Source organism: Centropristis striata, chromosome 10 (genome assembly GCF_030273125.1).
Source record: "Centropristis striata isolate RG_2023a ecotype Rhode Island chromosome 10, C.striata_1.0, whole genome shotgun sequence".
In the NCBI taxonomy this organism is placed as follows: domain Eukaryota; kingdom Metazoa; phylum Chordata; class Actinopteri; order Perciformes; family Serranidae; genus Centropristis; species Centropristis striata.
In genome coordinates this window covers 35474025-35494024 of record NC_081526.1, presented here as the reverse complement: position 1 = coordinate 35494024, position 20000 = coordinate 35474025, and the positions used below count along the sequence as shown (strand labels likewise).

The 20000-nt window shown below is 38.4% G+C and overlaps 1 protein-coding gene across 1 annotated transcript in view; it reads right to left on the bottom strand.

Moving 5' to 3' along the window:
- Positions 1–12307: 12307 nt before the first annotated feature.
- itgb5 (integrin, beta 5) overlaps positions 12308–20000 on the bottom strand; it is a 71944-nt gene continuing 64251 nt past the window's right edge. Inside the window, exons 14-16 of the mRNA XM_059343358.1 lie at positions 17799–17918; positions 16278–16444; positions 12308–15673 (exon numbers count right to left, since the gene is read on the bottom strand). Coding sequence (XP_059199341.1) covers positions 15578–15673; positions 16278–16444; positions 17799–17918 — 383 coding nt within the window. The 3' untranslated portion in view covers positions 12308–15577. The remainder of the gene's footprint in view (positions 15674–16277; positions 16445–17798; positions 17919–20000) is intronic.

Genomic DNA, 20000 nt, shown 5'->3' with positions numbered 1-20000 from the left:
TGCCGTGGATACAGATTGCTTTTCTTCCCTCCTGGTGACGGCTTGCCTTGTTAGTGACCTGTCAATCAAAGGTAGCCCCGCCCCAAATCATACAATTCTTTATCTTCTATTTTCTTCTAAATGGGGTCATTATTTACACTATTAACATCAAATTGTCTTGAAGATTTTTTTTACTAGTGATTGAGAACATAGTGTTGTCCTAAAAAACATTTCTGAGGTAATAAATCAAGTAAGAAGTTTTCTAATTTTGTATTTAAATGAATGGACCAAAATGCTTCTGCAGCCGTCAGCGCCCCCTGCTGGAGTCTCTGGTAGAATGCAGCTGAAGGCACTTCCTGTTTGCCTCCCTGCTCAGACCCAGAGGTTGCCGCCTGGTCCAGGCAGATATTTTCCAATGCTTCTTTTTCAGTTTTTGGAGCATCCTGACTCAGAATTTTCCTGAAATAACATGTTTTCCTTCATGCAGAAGTTGGGCAACAAGTAAAAGATGTTCTTTCATTTGCACCTCTCACTGTCAGGGATGGTTACTGTAGCTTATAGTTAGATACCTGCTAACTGTTGACGAGCTGCACGACCTGTCAGTGGCTGATAATCTAAAAAAAAAAAAAAGAAAAGTTGGGCGAACTCAAAATTTTAAGGCAACAAACTTCAATAAAATTTTAAGTTGGACAATTAAACTAAATATTTAAAGTTTTTTTTTAGTTTGCTCAACTCTGAATTCAGATTTTTGTTAACTCAACTGTAAGTTGTACTAACTTATAATTTCACATTGTAATAACTTTTAATCCTTACTTCTGCTAACTTCTGCAATGTGCTGAATTGGCACGATTGTAACGCCGCTATGAAATGTCAGCTAATGTTGCAACCACAATTTTGAGTTAGCATTGATACGCTAATGGCTACTCTTGTAGCTGTAACAAGCAGCGCCGCTAGCATCAGTTAGCCGCTAGCATCAGTTAGCCGCTAGCATCAGTTAGCCGCTAGCTTTCGCCAATGACCGAATTTCACTGCTTTCCCGCATTTCACAACAAAGAAATAAGAGTTATCAGAACTATTGTCCCTTGTTTTGAACCCCAACTTAAAGATATAAGTAACAACAACTCACAAACTTGTTTTTGAGCAGACAACTGGCTTCCTTTGTTGTGCTAACTTACATTATTGCCCTAAATGTCAATAATTTATATTTCCAAGTTTTACCAACTTAAATCACTGTTTTAGGCCAAAAAATACAAGTTGGCTTTTTTGCAGTGTATATTTAATCTTTATATGACAATATGCTTCCTATATTTCTACCATGAACTCACTGACAGCAACAGGGTCAACTCCGCCTTTCCTTTTAGCTCAGCGTTCTCACAGTAAAAGTTGGTCTCAGCAGCTTTGTGAACACGTTTGAAGAGGAAATTCTTAACGAGGAACTTTAGTGTTATTAAAGAGTCCTAAAGTGTCTCACAGAGGAAAATATGTCACTGTTTGTCCACTTGTTTCTGTTTTCACCAAGAGGCAGCTTTAAAATTGACTTTTTATCTCAATATTAAGGTTTTAAGGTAAAGTTCAGTGTGATTCAGTTTGAACTTAAACTCTCTGTAAATCTTCAGCAGCAGAAAACTGAAGATTTTCTGTGAGCGCTGGGGGTCACATCTGTTCAATAATCACTAATCATATATAATCTATATAAGTGAACACATGCCAGAGAGAGAGAGAGAGAGAGAGAGAGAGAGAGAGAGAGAGAGAGAGAGAGAGAGAGAGAGAGAGAGAGAGCAGAATAGTGTCTTTGTTCCTGTAACTCTCTCCGGCTGCTGACTGACTCCATGATTTCACATTCTGGCTCTGTTCTGTGTCAGAGCTGCTCGCTGTGGTGGTCTGTGACACACACACACACACACACACACACACACACACACACACACACACACACACACACACACACACACACACACGCACACACACACCACCCTCTAAACTTTACTGCTGAACATCTCTCCTGCAGATTAAATCTCCCTTGTCATGTGTGCTCCCAGCCATGGAAATAAAATGTGAAAAAAAACAAACAAACAGAGAATGTCTAAAGGCATTTTGACTCTGGCCGGTGTCTCTCAGCCATACATTATTGACACTTTACAGTATATTATCTCTACCGTTGCTGAGCTATGTGACAGATCAAGCTTTCAACGTGTATGTGTTCATATGAGAGAACAAACAGGCTGTTAAAAATCTACCACTGGCAGTTTGCTTAGAAAAGATGTAAGAAATGAACTACATTTCCTCCAGAAAGTGCGGTGTGGATGAACTGTTTTCAAAATAGAAAAGAGGAGGAAGTCATGTAAGATAATAAAGCAGGTGTTGGTGTGTGTGTGTGTGTGTGTGCATGTCTGTCTGTCTGTGTCTCCCTTTATCTACAGGTGCATCTGAATACATTAGAATATGATTAAAAAGTCAATTTCCAGTAGTTCAAGTCAAAGTATTGAGTGCATATAGATGGAGATACTTTATTATTCCAACATATAAAGTGATTATGTACATTCACTGACTGAATATTTAGAAAATAAAACATATATTTCTCGCTAGAAATATGATCAAAATCCATTTTTATGCAGAAACTATCAAGTCAAAATATTGATTTTTTTCACTAAAAATGAGAGAACTGTCTGCCAAGTTTTTTGTTCTGACCGCCGGGACCTTGAAAGTCATGTGACTTGGAACAAACCAATAGGAACAAATATCCATGGAATAGCCACGGGATATGACTGTCATTAACTTGCATTGTAGCGAAATCCGTGTCAGTTTCACGGAAATTTGAGTGATTCCGTGGCTATTCCACGGATTCCTGTGAGACCAGGTTCATAATTAAACAGGTCAAATCAACCCAGGAACATTATTGCTGTTGGTGAGAAATGAACATAACAGGAGGGTAAATTTGTATTTTCTATTTTCTTGCATACTTCAGCAGAAAGAGTTGAACTAAGTGTAACTTGATCACAGTCAGCTGGAACACATCACATGACATCATGACATCATGACATCACAGTGACAGAAGAAGAGTTTCACTGTCAACACGTTGGCGCCTCCTGCTGCTCACTGTGTTGCATTTATAGCAAATTACTTTTCTTACTGTTTTATCAGCTTTTACACAACTAAAATAAACTCTTTATCACTGTGTTTATTCTCCATGTTGAGCCTCCTGCTGACTAACACATTCTTGATATAATAGCAAAGATAAATATCCCTGTTGGGTTTTAAGACCTTATCTCAAATCACTGGGAAAACACTTTTTATTTGTTGTTTCACCCTCTTCTCTATCCTCTCCTATGAATTGAAAGATATTCTGGCATTTTTTACTTTTCCTGCTTAAGTGGAAATCTCCCTCTCCTCCTTCATTTTTTTTTATTGGATCACAGATCTTCTTTATTTCCTAAAACTGGAAAAAAAAAATTAGGTTTTCTTTACGAGAGTCTTCAAACAAATTTGGGAAACTTTGGGGGCCTTTTTTTCAGTTGATTAAGAAGCTAAGTTTTGTTGATATTCCCGACTGATTTAACGTATGTGTATTTTTGTTTTTATCCTGTTTTTTGTTGTTGTTGTTGTTTTACTACTGACTGGTGTGACGTGTGTGTTGTTGTTTTTACTCTATTTATTTTCTTAATTTTTATTCTACTTGTCTTTTTAAAAAAATATACATATATATATTTTTTTTCATATATTGCTCTTGATTACCCTTCTTTAACTATTTTCAGTTTGGTCATCTGTATTGTGTTACCTGTTGTGTCTGTTTTTGTTGAGAAAAGCAATAAACAAAGTTGGGGGGAAAATAAATAAATAAATAAATAAATGAATGAATAAATAAATAAATAAATAAATAAATAAATAAATAAATAAATAAATAAATAAATAAATAAAGTTAACCTGTTAGCGTTCCTTGACCCATATATGGCACAAAAGGGGTGTTACTACACTGTTATGCTTATGTACAGAACCGCTGTGTTTGAGTTGATATTCATGCTACATATCATTGAAAAAACTGAGATTCTTGTGATTCTATTTATTAAAACCACATTTTAACATTTTGAGATACAACCACAACAGCAAAATGTTTCATTAGAGCCCTGAATGGTGAATGGAGGTTGCAGGTTTCAAAATGCATGGACATTTGGTCTGTCACCATGGTTACCGAGGATACTATTGAATACATAATCAAAACTATGATATGATAATTATAAAAATCTGTGTAAAATAGTCTCTCTCGCTCTTTTTTTATTTATTTTTTTTATTTTTAGAAATCTTCATCAAATCTGAACTGGGAGTGGGTAATAATAATAATAATAATATTATATATATATATAATATATAATATTATATATATAATATAATATATTTTGACCCCCATTGTGTTTTCCAGTTAAAAAGTCCCAGCTGTAATGATCTGCAGGCCTTTATTTACCAAAAATATTCAGGCAGACAATGAAAAAAAAAACAATTTCCACCATTCTGACTCTGAGAATAAAAGTGTTACCTTTAAATGTGACCTCAGATTTACTCCAAACTACTCAAGAACAGCTTTCAATTTACATTTTCAATGTTTTCTTTAGGCGTTTCAAGGTTCATTTGCAGGAACATTATATTTATATTATAAATCTTCCTCCTCCTACAGCAGAGCGGAGTGTCAGAAAGCCAGCAGGGGGCAGCAGAGGACAGATTAAACAGCCTGAGCAGCTCCTCAACAACCAATCAGCTGCTGGAAGCATCACCATGGAGACAGACAGGCCAAAATCCTCCACTGGTCTCTGAAGCCTTTAAACAGTTTGTTGGAGTTATTCTAACACAGACAGGAAAGAGTGAATCACATAAACAAAGAAGATTAAATTAAATTTATCAGGCGAAGAACCGTATTTGGTAACTTCAGCAGATATCCAAAATAAAAAATAAAAATATTTTGAGAGAAAAGTTGAAAATTTACTAGATTAAAGTGGCAGATCTACGAGAAAAAAAGTTGCAGATTTAAGAGATTTAAAGTAGCAAATCCGCGTGGAAAAAAAGTCACAGATTTATGAGAAAGAAGTGGGGAAAAAAGCAATTTTTCTCGCAGATTCACCACTTTAAATCTCCTAAATCTGCAACTTTTTTTCTTGTAGATTTGCCACTTTAATCTAGTAAATTTGCAACTTTTTTATCGACCCCATTTTGATATCCACTGAAGTTACCAAATATAGTTCTTCGCCGGATAAAGGGTTAATCAATCAAATCAAAATAACTTTATTTGTCCCCGAGAGGAAATTCAGTTAGTCTGGTAACTCAGAAGGGATCTTTTGAATCTCTCCGTCCTCCAGCGGAGAGAGAGGAGCCGTCCACTGCTGTTATTTTTGGTCCATAAAGGTTTTGTGTAGTGGATGATCTGGTATTTCAAGATGGACTCGAACATGTTGACAGGTCATCTCTCCACCACCTCCTCAAGTGGGTCCAACCTGGCTCCAACCACAGAACCAGCTCTTTAGACCAGTCCAATTTGTGTCTATTTTGATAATTTTGTCCTTTTTTTGGTCATTTTGTGTCTATTTTGGCCATCTTTACGTCTATTTTTGGTCAAATTGTGTCTATTTCATTAATTTTGTGTCCTTTTTTGGTCATTTTTAGATCTATTCTAATTCGTACATCTATTCTTCTTCTTCTTCAAACATTATTGATAGTGATCTGGCTCCAACAACAGAACCAGCTCTTTAGACCAGAACCAGCTCTTTAGACCAGTCTAATTTGTGTCTATTTTGATAATTTTGTCTTTTTTTGGTCATTTTGTGTCTATTTTGGTCATCTTTGCATCTATTTTTGGTCAATTTGTGTCTTTTTCATTAATTTTGTGTCCTTTTTTGGTCATTTTTACATCTACTTTTGGTCATTTTGTGTCATTTTTTGGTCATTTTTACATCTATTCTTATTCTTCTTCTTCAAACATTCCTGATAGTGATCTGGCTCCAACCCCAGAACCAGCTCTTTAGACCAGTCTGATCATCTCTGTGTGTGATGCTGCCTCCCCAGCAGACTGCAGCATAAAACAACACACTACCACCACAGACTGATGAAACATCTGCAGCATCTTACTGCACATGTCCAGAGATCTGAGCTCTGCCCCTTTTTGTAGAGAGCGTCTGTGTTTAGGGATCTTTTTTATAAAGATGTCTGTCTTTGTGCTGGAGGAGATTTGTGGTGTCGAAACAGGAAATGTTCTCGTCAAACAGCAAACTGTTGTTTAAATCATTAAAACGTTGTGCTGCAGCATTAAAGATCCAGATGTGCTCATGATCAGATGAGACTGTATTCAGTCTGAGGAGCCAGCAGACTCTCACTGTTGCTATGGAAACATTTTCTACTCTGCAGTCTAAAGCTATCGCTGTGGTCCAAGGGTTACTTTGAATTTAATTAACGTTTCATATGATTCTCTTTTTATCCTGGAATCTGTGTATATTACCAGTCTCTCTATATTTCTGTTTGGGCTAAATTCATGTTGTTGTCTGTTTTCGCCGTGTGGCTTTGTACTGGTGTATCGTTGTTTTCATTTTTGTTGTTGTGGTTATCCTTTATATTATTCTTCGTATGTTATTTGTGTTTACATTATGTCTAATTCGTAAATATGTTTCTGAGTCTTTGTTGTCTAGAATTGTGTTTTTGTGTTTTGTTTTCATATTGTGGCTCCTAATAAGTAATCCACTGTTCTTTTCTTTGTTTATTCGTTAATAAAAATAAAATAAAATAAAAAAAATAAACAAAATAAAATAAAGAAATACAAATTTTTTTTTTTTTAAATAAATAAAAATAATAATAATAATAAAATAAATAATAAATAAATAAAAATAATAAAAAAAAAATAAAAATAAAATAAATAAATAAAAATAAATAAATAAATGTGTTCTATGTGGTCCACTTGGTCTGTGGTATATCCCCCATCATTTTCCTTTAAGGATTACTGGCTCTGGGTTCATATGGGTTAAAATACTCCTTCAGATTATTCTGACAGCACATAAACAGCTCAATGTTCTGTCTTTCTCAATGTTAATAAAAAGGAAACAGTTAGTGTCTCCTCCCTGATGATTCAGCTCCAGAACTCAACCAGTTGATCCTCGGCTCTCGCTCCGCCCCGACACCAAGTCTGATAACATCAAGAAAATCAGATCAGGAGTTTTTCACTCATCCTGCTTTATTCTGACCTTCGTCTTCTCGCTCATTTCTGCATTTAACCCTTTATCAGGCCAAGAACTATTTTTGGTAACTTCAGCGGTTTTCTAAAATGTGTAATAAAAGAGTAATAAATTAAATAATATTTCAAGAAAAAAGTTGCAAATTTACGAGATTAAAGTGGCAAATCTACAAGAAAGAAAGTTGCAGATTTAAAGTGGCAAATCTGTGTGAAAAAAGTAGGAAAAAGCAACTTTTTTCTCCCAGATTCACCACTTTAACCCTTAATAGGACACTCATTGAAATACTTGCAAATTCCAAATTTCAACCCAAGAGAATATTGGAGGATATGACATACAGCCAGAATGTGTAAAAAAAAACATACGAAAATAATATTTTGAGAAAAAAGTTTACGAGATTAAAGTGGCAAATCTACGAGAAAAAAATGCGTAGATTTATGAGATTTAAAGTGGTGAATCTGGGAGAAAAAAGTTTCAGATTTACAAGAAAAAAGTGGAAAAAAAGCAAACTTTTTTGTCGCAGATTCACCACTTTAATCTCATAAACTTTTTCTCTAAATCCCCCTCCCCCGGGTCCGTATGTTTTTTTTTTTTTTTTTACACATTCTGGCTGTATGTAATATCCTCCAATATTCTCTAGGGTTGAAATTTGGAATTTGCAAGTATTTCAATGAGTGCCCTATTAAGGGTTAAACTTCTGAAAAATACTTCAGAGTTTCTGTTAAAAATGAGATCTGTCAGGTGGAAATTATTTCAGCGAGAGAGATTTCTAAGAACTGTGATAAAGATAATAAACAAAGCTTCTGTTAGTCATTACACTCAAATAAATATCAATATTTTAAAATGCAAACTAAAAAGAAACACACAAGTATTTAGCTTGACTTTTTAACCATTTGTGGTTTTGGCATTTACACTTTATCTTGTTTGATCAACATGTAATTGTTGACCTTTGTGATTTATTATGTTCTTTTTTAATATTTGACTATTTCTAACATGTTTTTGATGTGTTTGGTAGTTTAGTTGCTGCAGCAGATAAACTAATAAATAATAAACTTTACAGGGATATTCCTGTGAAACTCACATAACTTCATTATGCAACTGTGGGACTGTGAAGTCACTTCACTTGCCGTAACCCTCGGCAACCTTTTATTAGATTGTGAAGTGAAAGAGGAACGATGCAGCAGATCAGAAAGATGCTGCGTTGAGGAAATAAAGCGGAATGGAAGAAGAAGAAGAAGAAGAAGAAGAAGAAGAAGGGAGTGTTTGTTCATACAGACAAAAAGCAGAAAAAATGAAGTGAGAGAGGAACTAAAAGGTCAGAAATCATGAAAATAACTTTCCTCAGAAAGGAGACACACACACACACACACACACACACACACACAGACACAGACACACACGCGGAGACACCTGGAGACACACAAAGACATACGGACACGGACACGCACACACACACACACACACACACAAACACGGGGAGACACAAACACACAAGGACACGGACACGGACACACACACACACACACACAAACACGGGGAGACACAAACACACGGACACACACACACACACACACAAACACGGGGAGACTCAAACACACACGGACACAAACACGGGGAGACACACACGCACACACACACGCACGCATACACGCACACACACACACACAAACATGGGGAGACACAAACACACACACACACAAACACGGGGAGACACAAACACAAACACACACACACACACACACACACACAAACATGGGGAGACACAAACACACACACACACAAACACGGGGAGACACAAACACAAACACACACACACACACACACACACACACACACACAAACATGGGGAGACACAAACACACACACACACAAACACGGGGAGACACAAACACAAACACACACACACACACACAAACACGGGGAGACACAAACAAAAACACACACACACACACACACACACACAAACACGGGGAGACACAAACACAAACACACACACACACACACACACAAACATGGGGAGACACAGACACACACGGACACAAACACGGGGAGACACAAACACACACACGCACACACGCACACACACACACAAACACGGGGAGACACAAACACAAACACACACACACACACACACACACACACACACACACAAACATGGGGAGACACAGACACACACGGACACACGCACACACACACAGAGGCAGAAATGGAAACTAGAGAATTCCTGTAAAATATAAAAGGTGCCAAAAGAGAAATAACTGCACAAAAAATATAAATATACTTTGAAGTATGTTAAGATAATATAAACTGTAATAAACATTCACGACAACATGGAGAGTGTGTTTGGTAAAAGTGCTGTTGTAGATCTCACTGTGACGAGTCAGGGTCTCCTGAGATAAACAGAAAAGCTTCACTGTCTCCTTCCTGCTGAGTGTTTCAGTGGTTCAGATAATGAAACATTGATTGTGTTAATGAGGTTCAGAGCTGACAGGACAGAGTGAGGAGAGGTTCAGGAGCTCCATGAAGACTTTGATGACTTCACAGGTTTTTAAATCACTTTTCTCAGGAGGAAAGTTTTACAGATATAAAAACCTTTGTGGATCTAAAACTCCAAATAGAACGAGAAAAGTAAATAAAATAATAAATAACAAGAATAAAGTGGAAATATAAAGAAAATTAGCATAAAATAAAGAGAAATACATTTAAGAATAAATGAGTAAATAAAGAAATAGATTTTTTTTTTTTAGAAGAAAATAGAAGATAAAGAATCGTATGATTTGGGGCGGGGCTACCTTTGATTGACAGGTCACTAACAAGGCGAGCCGGCAACGTGTCAATAAAGTTATATATAACGTTATATAGATAGAAAAGAGGACGTTTACCGATTTGGCCTCATAACTTTGACCCTTTCACTGTATTTTCACTTAATGACAGTTTATTTGAACGTTTTGTTCATGAAATGTCTTGTTCAGTGTTTGGTTGGACTAACAGACACTCCAAGGAGTCGCTGCTCAGTTTTCTGAGGTAAGAAAGATACATTTTGTTTTTGTTTTTTTGCTAGCCAAAACTAACATCCCAGTTAATGCTAACATGAATTAGCAGCAGCTTCTCTCAGTCAGGTTGAGGTGTAGAGAGGCTGTAGTCAGTGATCAGATCCCTCTCCTCCTCCACAGTCCAAATATGGTCTGCTTCCTGTATCAGAAACAAGATGGCGACGAGTGTAACGCTGAACTCGATGTTTCCAACGGGCCACAAACCAACGGGTGACGTCACGGTGACTACGTCCATTATTTATATACAGTTTATGAGTTAGCCACTATGGGTGTGGTTTGGTAGAGAGGATCCGCCCAACTTCACCAGTTAGCATCTCAGAAAGTAGCCGCCGCCTCGGGTCGGTACTTTCTGAGCCGCTACTGACTAGTGGACGCCGATTGGACACGGTTGAGGTGACGATTCTTTTCAGACTGGATGCTGAGGGGTTAACATCTCCTGCTCTGCAGCTGGGAGAGACTGCTGCAGGAGGACTGGGCCGCTTGTGATGCTTTGGGATGGCGCCTGCTACTGGTTAACCCTTTATCGGGCGAGGAACTATATTTGGTAACTTCAGTGGATATCAAAATGAGGTCCCCATGTCTCTCTGTGAGGTCCTAGAACCACATGGATTTCTTCCAGCTAACCGGCAAAGATCAGGCTACGTCACAGACAGTGACACCATGACATCTGACCAATCAGTATGATAATAATATAATAATATTAACTTTATTGACCTTCACCTCCAATGTAAAAATGACAAATTTAGGGGGGAAAATCGTCAAGAAACAGTCGTACAAACAGAGTTGAGGTAATATTTCGAGAAAAAAGTTGCAAATTTACTAGATTTAAAGTGGCAAATCTTTGCGAAAAATGTCGCAGACAAAAGTGGGAAAAAAGCATTTTTTTTTCTCCCAGATTCACCACTTTAAATCTCATAAATCTGCACATTTTATTCTTGTAAATTTGCCACTTTAATCTCAAACTTTTTTCTCAAAATATTACCCCCCTCCCCCGGGTCCAGATGTTTCTTTAACACATTCTGGCTGTATGTAATATCCTCCAATATTCTCTAGGGTTGAAATTTGGAATTTGCAGGAACAGAGGCCATTTACAAGAAGCACTCAATGGAAACACGCCTACACATCTTCAGTGGGACCGTTTTGGGACCTAAAAAAAGCTCCTGCATGCTCTTTGCAGATGATGGTTGTGTCGGCTGTCAGCTGAGAGTGACAGCTTCAGCTCTGAGGAACGGTGATCACTCCTTCATCCACTGGTTCATTTTACTGAGGAAGGAAATCTCCAAGTCGTCTGTATTCAGTAAGTGACCACAGAGTTTCACACACATTCAAAACTATTATTACTGGAACAACGAAGCTGTAAAATGATGAAATGTTAATTTGAAGTGACTGGATATTTAATTAAAGGAGGAGTCGAAGCATCAGAGCAGCTTTCTGTGGTCACACATCAAAGTTCACTCACTCCTCCTCCTCCTCCTCCAAGCTTCTTCTTCCTCTCCTCACCTCCTCCTGCCTGGTCTCCTCCTCTTCTTCTTCCTCCTGCTCCTCCCCTTTCTCTTCCTCCTCCTCTTTGTGCTCCTCACCTCCTTCTTTCCTCTCCTCCTCCTGCTGCTCTCTGCTCGACCTACTCCTCCTCCTCACTTTCCCCTTCTGCTCCTCACTTTCTCCTCTGCTCCCTCCTCCTCCTGCTCTTCTTCTTCCTCCTGCTCCTCCTCTTCTTTCTCTTCCTCCTTCTCCTCCTGCTCTCACCTCCTCTTCTTACTCCTCCTCCTATCTCCTCGTCTTCTTTCCTCTCCTCCTCTTGCTGCCCTCTCCTCCTCACATCTCTTCTCACCTCCAGCTGCTCTCTACCCCTCCTCCTCTTCTTCCTCCTGCTCCCTCCTCGTCTTTCCTCACCTTCTTTCCTCTCCTCCTCCACCTGTTCTCTGCTCCCTTCTTCTGTTCCTCCTCCTGCTCCTCTTCTTTTTTCTCTTACTCCTCCTGCTGTCTACCCCTCCACTTCTTCCTCTCTCATCTCTCCTCCTCGTCCTTCTTTCCTCTCCTCCTCCTCCTCCTCCTCCTCAACAACAGAACACACTCTTGACAGAAGCAGGTTTATTGTTCTTGCTGTGTGTGTTACATTAACGTGACTGTACATGAAGAACTGAAACTTTTTATGTTGGAGAGTTTTAAGTAAAAACGAGTCGAAGCTGGTTTTTAATTGGTACCTTATATACACACACACACACACACACACACACACACACACACACACACACACACACACACACGCCATGTTACATTATTTACATACTCTCTCTGCACTCACACACACTCACACACACTCCATGTCCCTCCCTCCCATCACTCCTCTGACATGCTGCTGCGCCTCCTCCTGTGGGAGCAATGACGGTGTTTTACTGCAGCAGCGAGTCAGAGCTCCTCTACAGGATGGAGGAGGAGGAGGAGGAGGAGGAGGAAGGAGATGCTGGGAGATTTCAGATTTTCTTATTGTCACCGAAATAATGAACCAGAGTTTGTCTCTCCTGTTTTCACAGGAGCAGTGAACGCATCATCAGCTGTGTTTCTGTTCTACCCAGAAGCTCAATGTGAGGCAAACGTTTGAAATGTTGCATTAAAGGAACACTGATTAACAGCGTTTCCTACAACATCAGCTGGTTTGGAGCAAAGTGACAGAAAGTGCAGTTTGTTCAGACGTCGGTACTAAAAGCTGCACGAGGGTCGAACATTTCCGGTCAATTTCCAGAAACTTTCCATGGGAAATTAAGCTGGGGAATTTCGGAAATATTCAAAATAAAAAAAACATGCTGCAGGGTATAAACTACAGAATACAATTTTAATTTTCTTCAATGTATTGTTCATTTTAATGCCTGGTACAACTAAAGGTACATTTGTTTGGACAAATATAATGATAAAAATATCAACAAAAAATATCTGATAAGAGTTTAATTTAAGAGCTGATATCGACATTTAACATGATTTTATTGATCATGATTCTGGTTATTATCAAGAAAACCATGGAAAATGGCTAAGGGTGGTGCAATCATTTTTTCCATGACTGTATATAATATTTAAATAGATCATCAATTGTTTTTACATTCATTTTAAATATATGTTTCAGTTGAATTATATTTAAAGTTAAAGAAAATCCTTCCCCAGGCATTAAAATGAACAATAAAGTGAAGAAAATAAAGGTGGTCTAATAATTTTTTCCATGACTGTATATACTATACACTGTAAAAAATGTTTGTAGAAATTACAGTAAAAACACAATCAACTTGCATCAGAAATAGGTCATAAAACTAAATATTGTACATCACCGTAGTAGATACTTTTAATTACTGTAAATCAAAGAATAGTATAAAACTTTAAATTCTACCGCCATAAACTGTAGAAAACACACAGTTTTTCATGCAAAGTTAATGGAGAAATACCATGATGACACAATTATCCTAAAAGTAATGGGATTATTCTGTATAAATTACAGTTTTTGCTGATATTTACATTTACATACGCTCACTGTATTTTTTACGGTGATGTTCTGGCAACCACAGCTGCCGGTATTTTACCGTAAATTAAACAGATTTTTTTTACAGTGTATCAAGTCCCCATTATGGGGCAAACTCCAGTTTTGTAAATGCACGGTTTATTCCCATAAATTCCTGTTAATTCCCATGGAAAGTTTCCAACTTTTTATTATGCAGTCAATCAAAAATAATAGTTTGAGAACAAACTTTCCATTCTGCAATAAAAATGTTTTTAAAAAGTATTACTGCAGAACAAAAAATCTAAAAGATTAGTTTTCTGTGGAGCTGAACGTCTCTTTTGGCCAATTTCAACCTCAAAATGTGCATAAAAACACGGGAATGTAAACACTTCACCTCCCTGATAGATTAATCGACAGATTGTTTTTTATTTGCTCGTCACAGTTTCTGACGCCCACAGGGACGTTTGTAACGACACGATGAGTTCATGATACTTTAATTTATTTAACAGAAACAGAATAAGTACAAATTCCTTCAACAAATCTACTAAATATTTCTTCTCCAAATTAAAGAATCCTTTTGTATCGGTCAGATAATCTTTTCAAAACAAAACAAGTTTACTTTTTTGTTAAAGTGAAACTGAAAACATCTTTTCTCTTTAATTTGTCAAATTGAATTTTTAAACAAATTTAACACTAGAAATAAAGAAAATCTCCTCGGACACATTAAACAAATATTATCACAGTTCATTTTTTTAACGAATCGTCATTTATTCGTATCATTTCATCTCTGTTCACTTTGCAAGAAAACTGGGAAAGACAGCAAAATTGTGCCAAGAGAGTGTTTTTTTTTGCAAAAAGTGATGAATTCATTTTAAATATAGTTGAAGATCAATTTCATATCAGCTGATTCATCAGTCAAATAATAATTGTAGAGCTTTAAACGTATCCTGAAAACTTTTTGCTTATTGCTTGTAAACTTTTCTCTTTGTCTGCTTTGTGCTTCATCTCCATATATTTATGTTTTTTTCTGCTGCTGCTTTCGTAGCTTCGTATCCAAAAATTGACTCTCAGAAATGTCCCGAACACAGTTTCTGTTTTATGTTCAGTAATATTGCATATTGTACCTTTAATTATAAACGAGTCGGAGCACCACAGACACGGAAAAACTGGCCGGATTTAGTCTTTTTGAGGGACTTTTTTTTTTTTTTTTTTTTTTACCAAAAAGGGAAATATAAAGCAGCACCAGAGGTCGAAGGTAGCTGGTACCCTGTGAGTGCAACACACACACACGCACACACTCACGCACACACACACACACACGCACACACACACACACACACACACACACACACACACACACACACACACACACACACTCTAGAAACTGACTGGACTCTTAACATCCTCTGTGCACTGAGAGTCTGCTGCTTAGTAATGTTAGTACCACTGTGTGCTTCAGTCTGAAATGATCTGATGTGAATCCTGTCGGTGCAAAGTTTAGACTAAAAAAAGGCATTTTTAGTGTTTATAAAAATATACAAATATAAGCCAGCGTCCTGCTGCTTGGTGCTGCTACGAGACAAACTACCTCTACTCTCTCTCTCTAACAGCTCACAGTCCGTCTCCCGTCAGAAACACACAGAGGAGCAGAAGAAGTGACGTCACTGAGTCTCTGTGGGCGGCTGGGAGATTAAAAAAGGCCACAGATCTGGAGTTCATGTCACTTCAGGTGTGGAGCAAGCAGAGGGGACGGCTGTGTTCAGTCCGCCGCCCCGCCCCGCCCCGCCCCGCCCAGCCCGTCCTCCAGGGGTCTGTCTGCTGGTCGGACCGGTCCTGCCGCGCCCCGGGCCCCACGGTCAGCATCAGTGGACCCCGCCATTGTACGACTTCCCGTACATGCTGAAATCTGTTTCCACGAAGTGTGTTGATACCGGCTGCTTGTACAGAGGGTTGGAGGCCTGCAGGGTCACACAACAAACACAGTTATTATTATAACATATATATATATATACATATATATATATTATTATATATAACCGCTGATAAACACACATTCTGATAATGAACGAATCAGCTGTTAATCACCATATCTAGATGAGATTAGATTCGAAAATAGTTTTAAAATAGTTGTTAAGACAGTTTGACCTTTGACCTTTATATTTTTTTAGATAGGCCCGAAACTAGGTCTAAATGAAAGCTAGCATTGTACACTTTACAATGATACCAAACATGCCCTCATAACATATGAGTAAAGATCTTAAAATGAGCACAAAACAGGATATGCCCCCTGCGTTTAGAGGCCTATTTATTGCAGGGGGTGTATAACTTTATGTGCTGATAACTGTCATAAAGCTGCCACTTTGGATGGGCTATCATACCAAAATATCATCTATGGACATGTACCTTTTCAAAAAACATTACTAGATTTTGCCACCTTGAGTGGTAACAAAAAGTCAAATTTTGGCCTTTGGCCCATGGACTACAAGCCTGATCCCTAACCTCGAGGCCTCAGACTGCCTGAGAGAAATATTTCCAACAGGTGAGTGAAGTCCAGGTCCTTACCATCTCGTATCGTGCCCGTGAGCGCGCGCTCTGGAAGCGAGCGAACTCTCTGCGGTCGTGGACGGTGATGACGGTCTTCCAGACGGCGAGAAGCACCACGCCCACCAGCAGGATGCTGCCCACCACGGCGAGGAGCACCATCAGGGCGTCAGGCCCGCCGCCGCACTCTGAAACATTTACAGCAAACTCAGGAAAAGAGTACAAGAGTTGGAATAAACCAACATTATCCTTTAAAGGTGTTTTTAATGACATTCACTGGCTGCTTCATCTTGAAAATTGTTCTCTCTTTATGTTGCATAAGAGAAACGCTAAATAGAACAAACATATTTTTGGTGGTGGAGGTGTGGAGGATGTGCAGTAGGGATGCAGCAGTGGTACGCTGAAATTACTGAAATTACTGAACGGTTCGGTTCGTTCTCCACGGTACAATACGCCCTGATGGACCGCAGGTTTTCGGTCCAGCATTTCATTTTTCACTGATGCTTTACAGGCCACTGTAAGCTGCTTTGGGCTTTCTTATTTATAAAAGTCGCTTGTAAATATTAGAAGTTACAAATTGTGTTTTTTTGGGCTTGTTCCAAAAGTGCCGTCACTGTTCTGGGCTTGTTCTGCTCCCTATACCCAGGAGAGACCTGAAGCGCCTTTATCATGACCAACAAGACCAATTCAGTGCCGTTAAGAGAGACCAAGTAAGATGTGTATCATTCATTCATTTGATTTGTTTAACTGCATTGTGATACAGGCTAGCGAACTAGCGTTAGCTTACAACAAAGTACAACATTAACATCTTACGTTCAGTGTGAATAAGAATGTAATCACCATCCATAGAAATGAAGGTGAGCAGCACAGATGTGTTGTTTATGTCGTGTTTGGATGCAAATGTAGGCTCACAGAGCCAGGAGCAACATTTATAAAGAGACGTAAACAGTGACGTAATGTTTATCTCTGCTTAAGTGAACATATTATTAGACTTTTATTTAGCAGTGGGTGACCTATTTGTGTTTTGGTTTTGTTCTGTGCATTTGTTGTTCGCTTCCATTTTTATTTATTTAATTATTTATTTTATCTTATTTTATTATTTTATGTATTATTTTTATTATTATTATTTTTATTTTTATTTTACTTGTTACACTTGACACTGTTTTGACTCTCGTAATGTCATCTCTTGATTTTGTTATGTCACTGAAAAATCAATAAACAAATGTTTAAAAAAAACAAAACAGTGACGTAATGACGTGGCTCTGTAGCCTGTGGAAAGTTAAATTCCACTATCACTGGTGCACTGAATAATATATTTACTGCAATATGCAGTTTTTGCTGACAAGCACAATAAAGGGAGAATCATTTTTGGGAGAAAAAAAGTTTAACATGCCAAAACTGTACCGAAAACCGTGGCCCGAAAACAGAGGTACGAGCCGTAACCATGGTTACCTGTAGCGCTGCACCCCTAATGTGCAGCCCTGCAGGCTCTGAGCAGCTAAAAGGACTTCAGAGTGAGTGAGTTGTTGGTGCAGCACTGACCGGGCTCCTTCAGCGCTGTGAGGACCGACTGTCCGCTGGCGTGCTCCGAATACGTGAACTTCATCACACAGTCGTTGTCGGTCTTATAGAGACAGAGAACGGCGCCGGGCTCGTCCGTCTCTGACAAACACAAACACAAACACAGAGAGTGGGTTAGTGAAGGAGAAGATCAGAAACAATCATCTTAACTTCATTTGATTGGACAGATTTGACCATAAAAGCAGAAATAAAAAAATAAAAAAATTCAAATTGACTTGTTTTCTATCTGCCTTCCAGCTTCTCTTCTCTTTACTCTCACTGAGAGAAAATATTCTTCTAATTGAACCATTTTGTTAGTTTCTTTAACCCTATAAAGCCTGAACCATTAATTGCCAGAATTTTATTTTTTTTAAACTTGAATGTTTATTGAACCTGCTGACAGATAATTAAAAAAAAATCCAAAAGCAATAGGGATATATGATTCTAATTTGTATCATATTTGATACATCAATTCTTTTTGTGCAATTTGTTGCTCACAGTTTGTTTTTCTTGAACTAACAAAAACATATAAAACCCAACATTTTTAACCTTTTAAGGCTTTACTCTCTTTTAACATTTTCCTCAAACATGCAAAATATTTTTTTCCATATAACACAACATCATTCATCTGCTGATATGAAGTTTTCATGCAGCAATGACTGATCCACCAGTGGAACCTGCATATCATTTTTGCTATATCTTGTATTTTTGTGCAAATTGTTGCTCAGTTGTTGTTTTTTTCAACACATGTATACATCAGGTTTTTCAGGAAAAAAATATCACACTGATGATGTATAGGTCTCAAAAACTTGTGTATCAAATATGATACACTTGGCTTTATAAGGTTAACTCTGTAGGACCTCACTTTCTGGTGTTTTTAAAGGACATATTGTGAATATTATCCTTTGAGGTTTGGCTCCAGATTCAGGCACAAAGGAGGAGAAACTTTAGAGGGATGAGACGAACAGAGAGCTGATGGGGACGGTCACATAGTCTGAATGTCTGCCGTGTGACGAGGAGGCTGCGGTGCCCAACAGGCTCACAGGGGAGGGTGAGGTCACCGCTCGGCCCCGCCCCCTCTACTTCATGCTCAAAGTATCTGGAATGTACATGTGGAGTCCATTAAGGCCGGTCCGATGGCTCAACTCGCCGGGAATGTGTGGGATGTGAGCCAGGGCCACGCTGGGCCAACATGGAACAGTCTTAGAATAGTCTTTATAACCAAACACGCTCAGCATCACAGGAGCAGCACCATCATAAATCACACAGCTCTTATTAATGCATTCCTGCAGCCTGTTCTCCTCAGAGAGACACAGAGAGGCTCAACACTTATGGCTGATCATTTACATTTTATTAACAATCAAACAGAACTGGGTCAGTTTGGAACGAGTGCGACAGAAGTTGCATGGTTAAAAAAATAAATAAATCAGAAATATCAAAGACAGGAACCATGCAAACACAAGTTATTAACTCTCCTCAAAAAAAAACGTGTGATGAATGCTTTCAATTGGAAAAATTACAAGTTTAAAATAGAGGTAATTCATCAAGTTGAATGAAACTGGACAGAGTTCTGCAGATGTCTCATGGTTCATCTGATTGTGCAAACGTCTCCAAACACTTCAGACGTGTTAAAGTGAAACGTCTGGTGAAGTGACAGAGGGAAAGGAATGTGATGTAAGATGTGAAACTGTTGCAGATGTGAATACTCGTCTCTGCCAGCTGCTCCGTGTTTTTTCCAGGTGAAAAAAAAGGTTTTGGTGGGTTCATTTTTCATGAAAGCGGGAGAAAAAACTGGTGATTTTTCTTTGTCAGGGTCATTTTAAAAGTGTTTGTTGTTGTAATATTAATTTTAGCCACAAGATGTTTTGTTCATAGGTCATGCTTTGAGTCCAGCAGCACCTGATCCAACACTGAACCTGTCAACTCATTATATATACAGAACTGTGCAAAAGTCTCAGGCAGGGTGAGGAACTGATGCTGGTGTGGAGGCATTGATTCATTTGAGATGTTTCTGCAGACGTCTCATGGTTCACCTGATCCCTTTCATTCTGAGAGATGGTGCAAACGCCTCCAAACACTTCAGACGTGTTAAAGTGAAACAGGCTACAAGCTGCAGGCTATAAACTACAGGTTACAAGCTACAGGTTACAAGCTGCAGGCTATAAACTACAGAATACAAGCTGC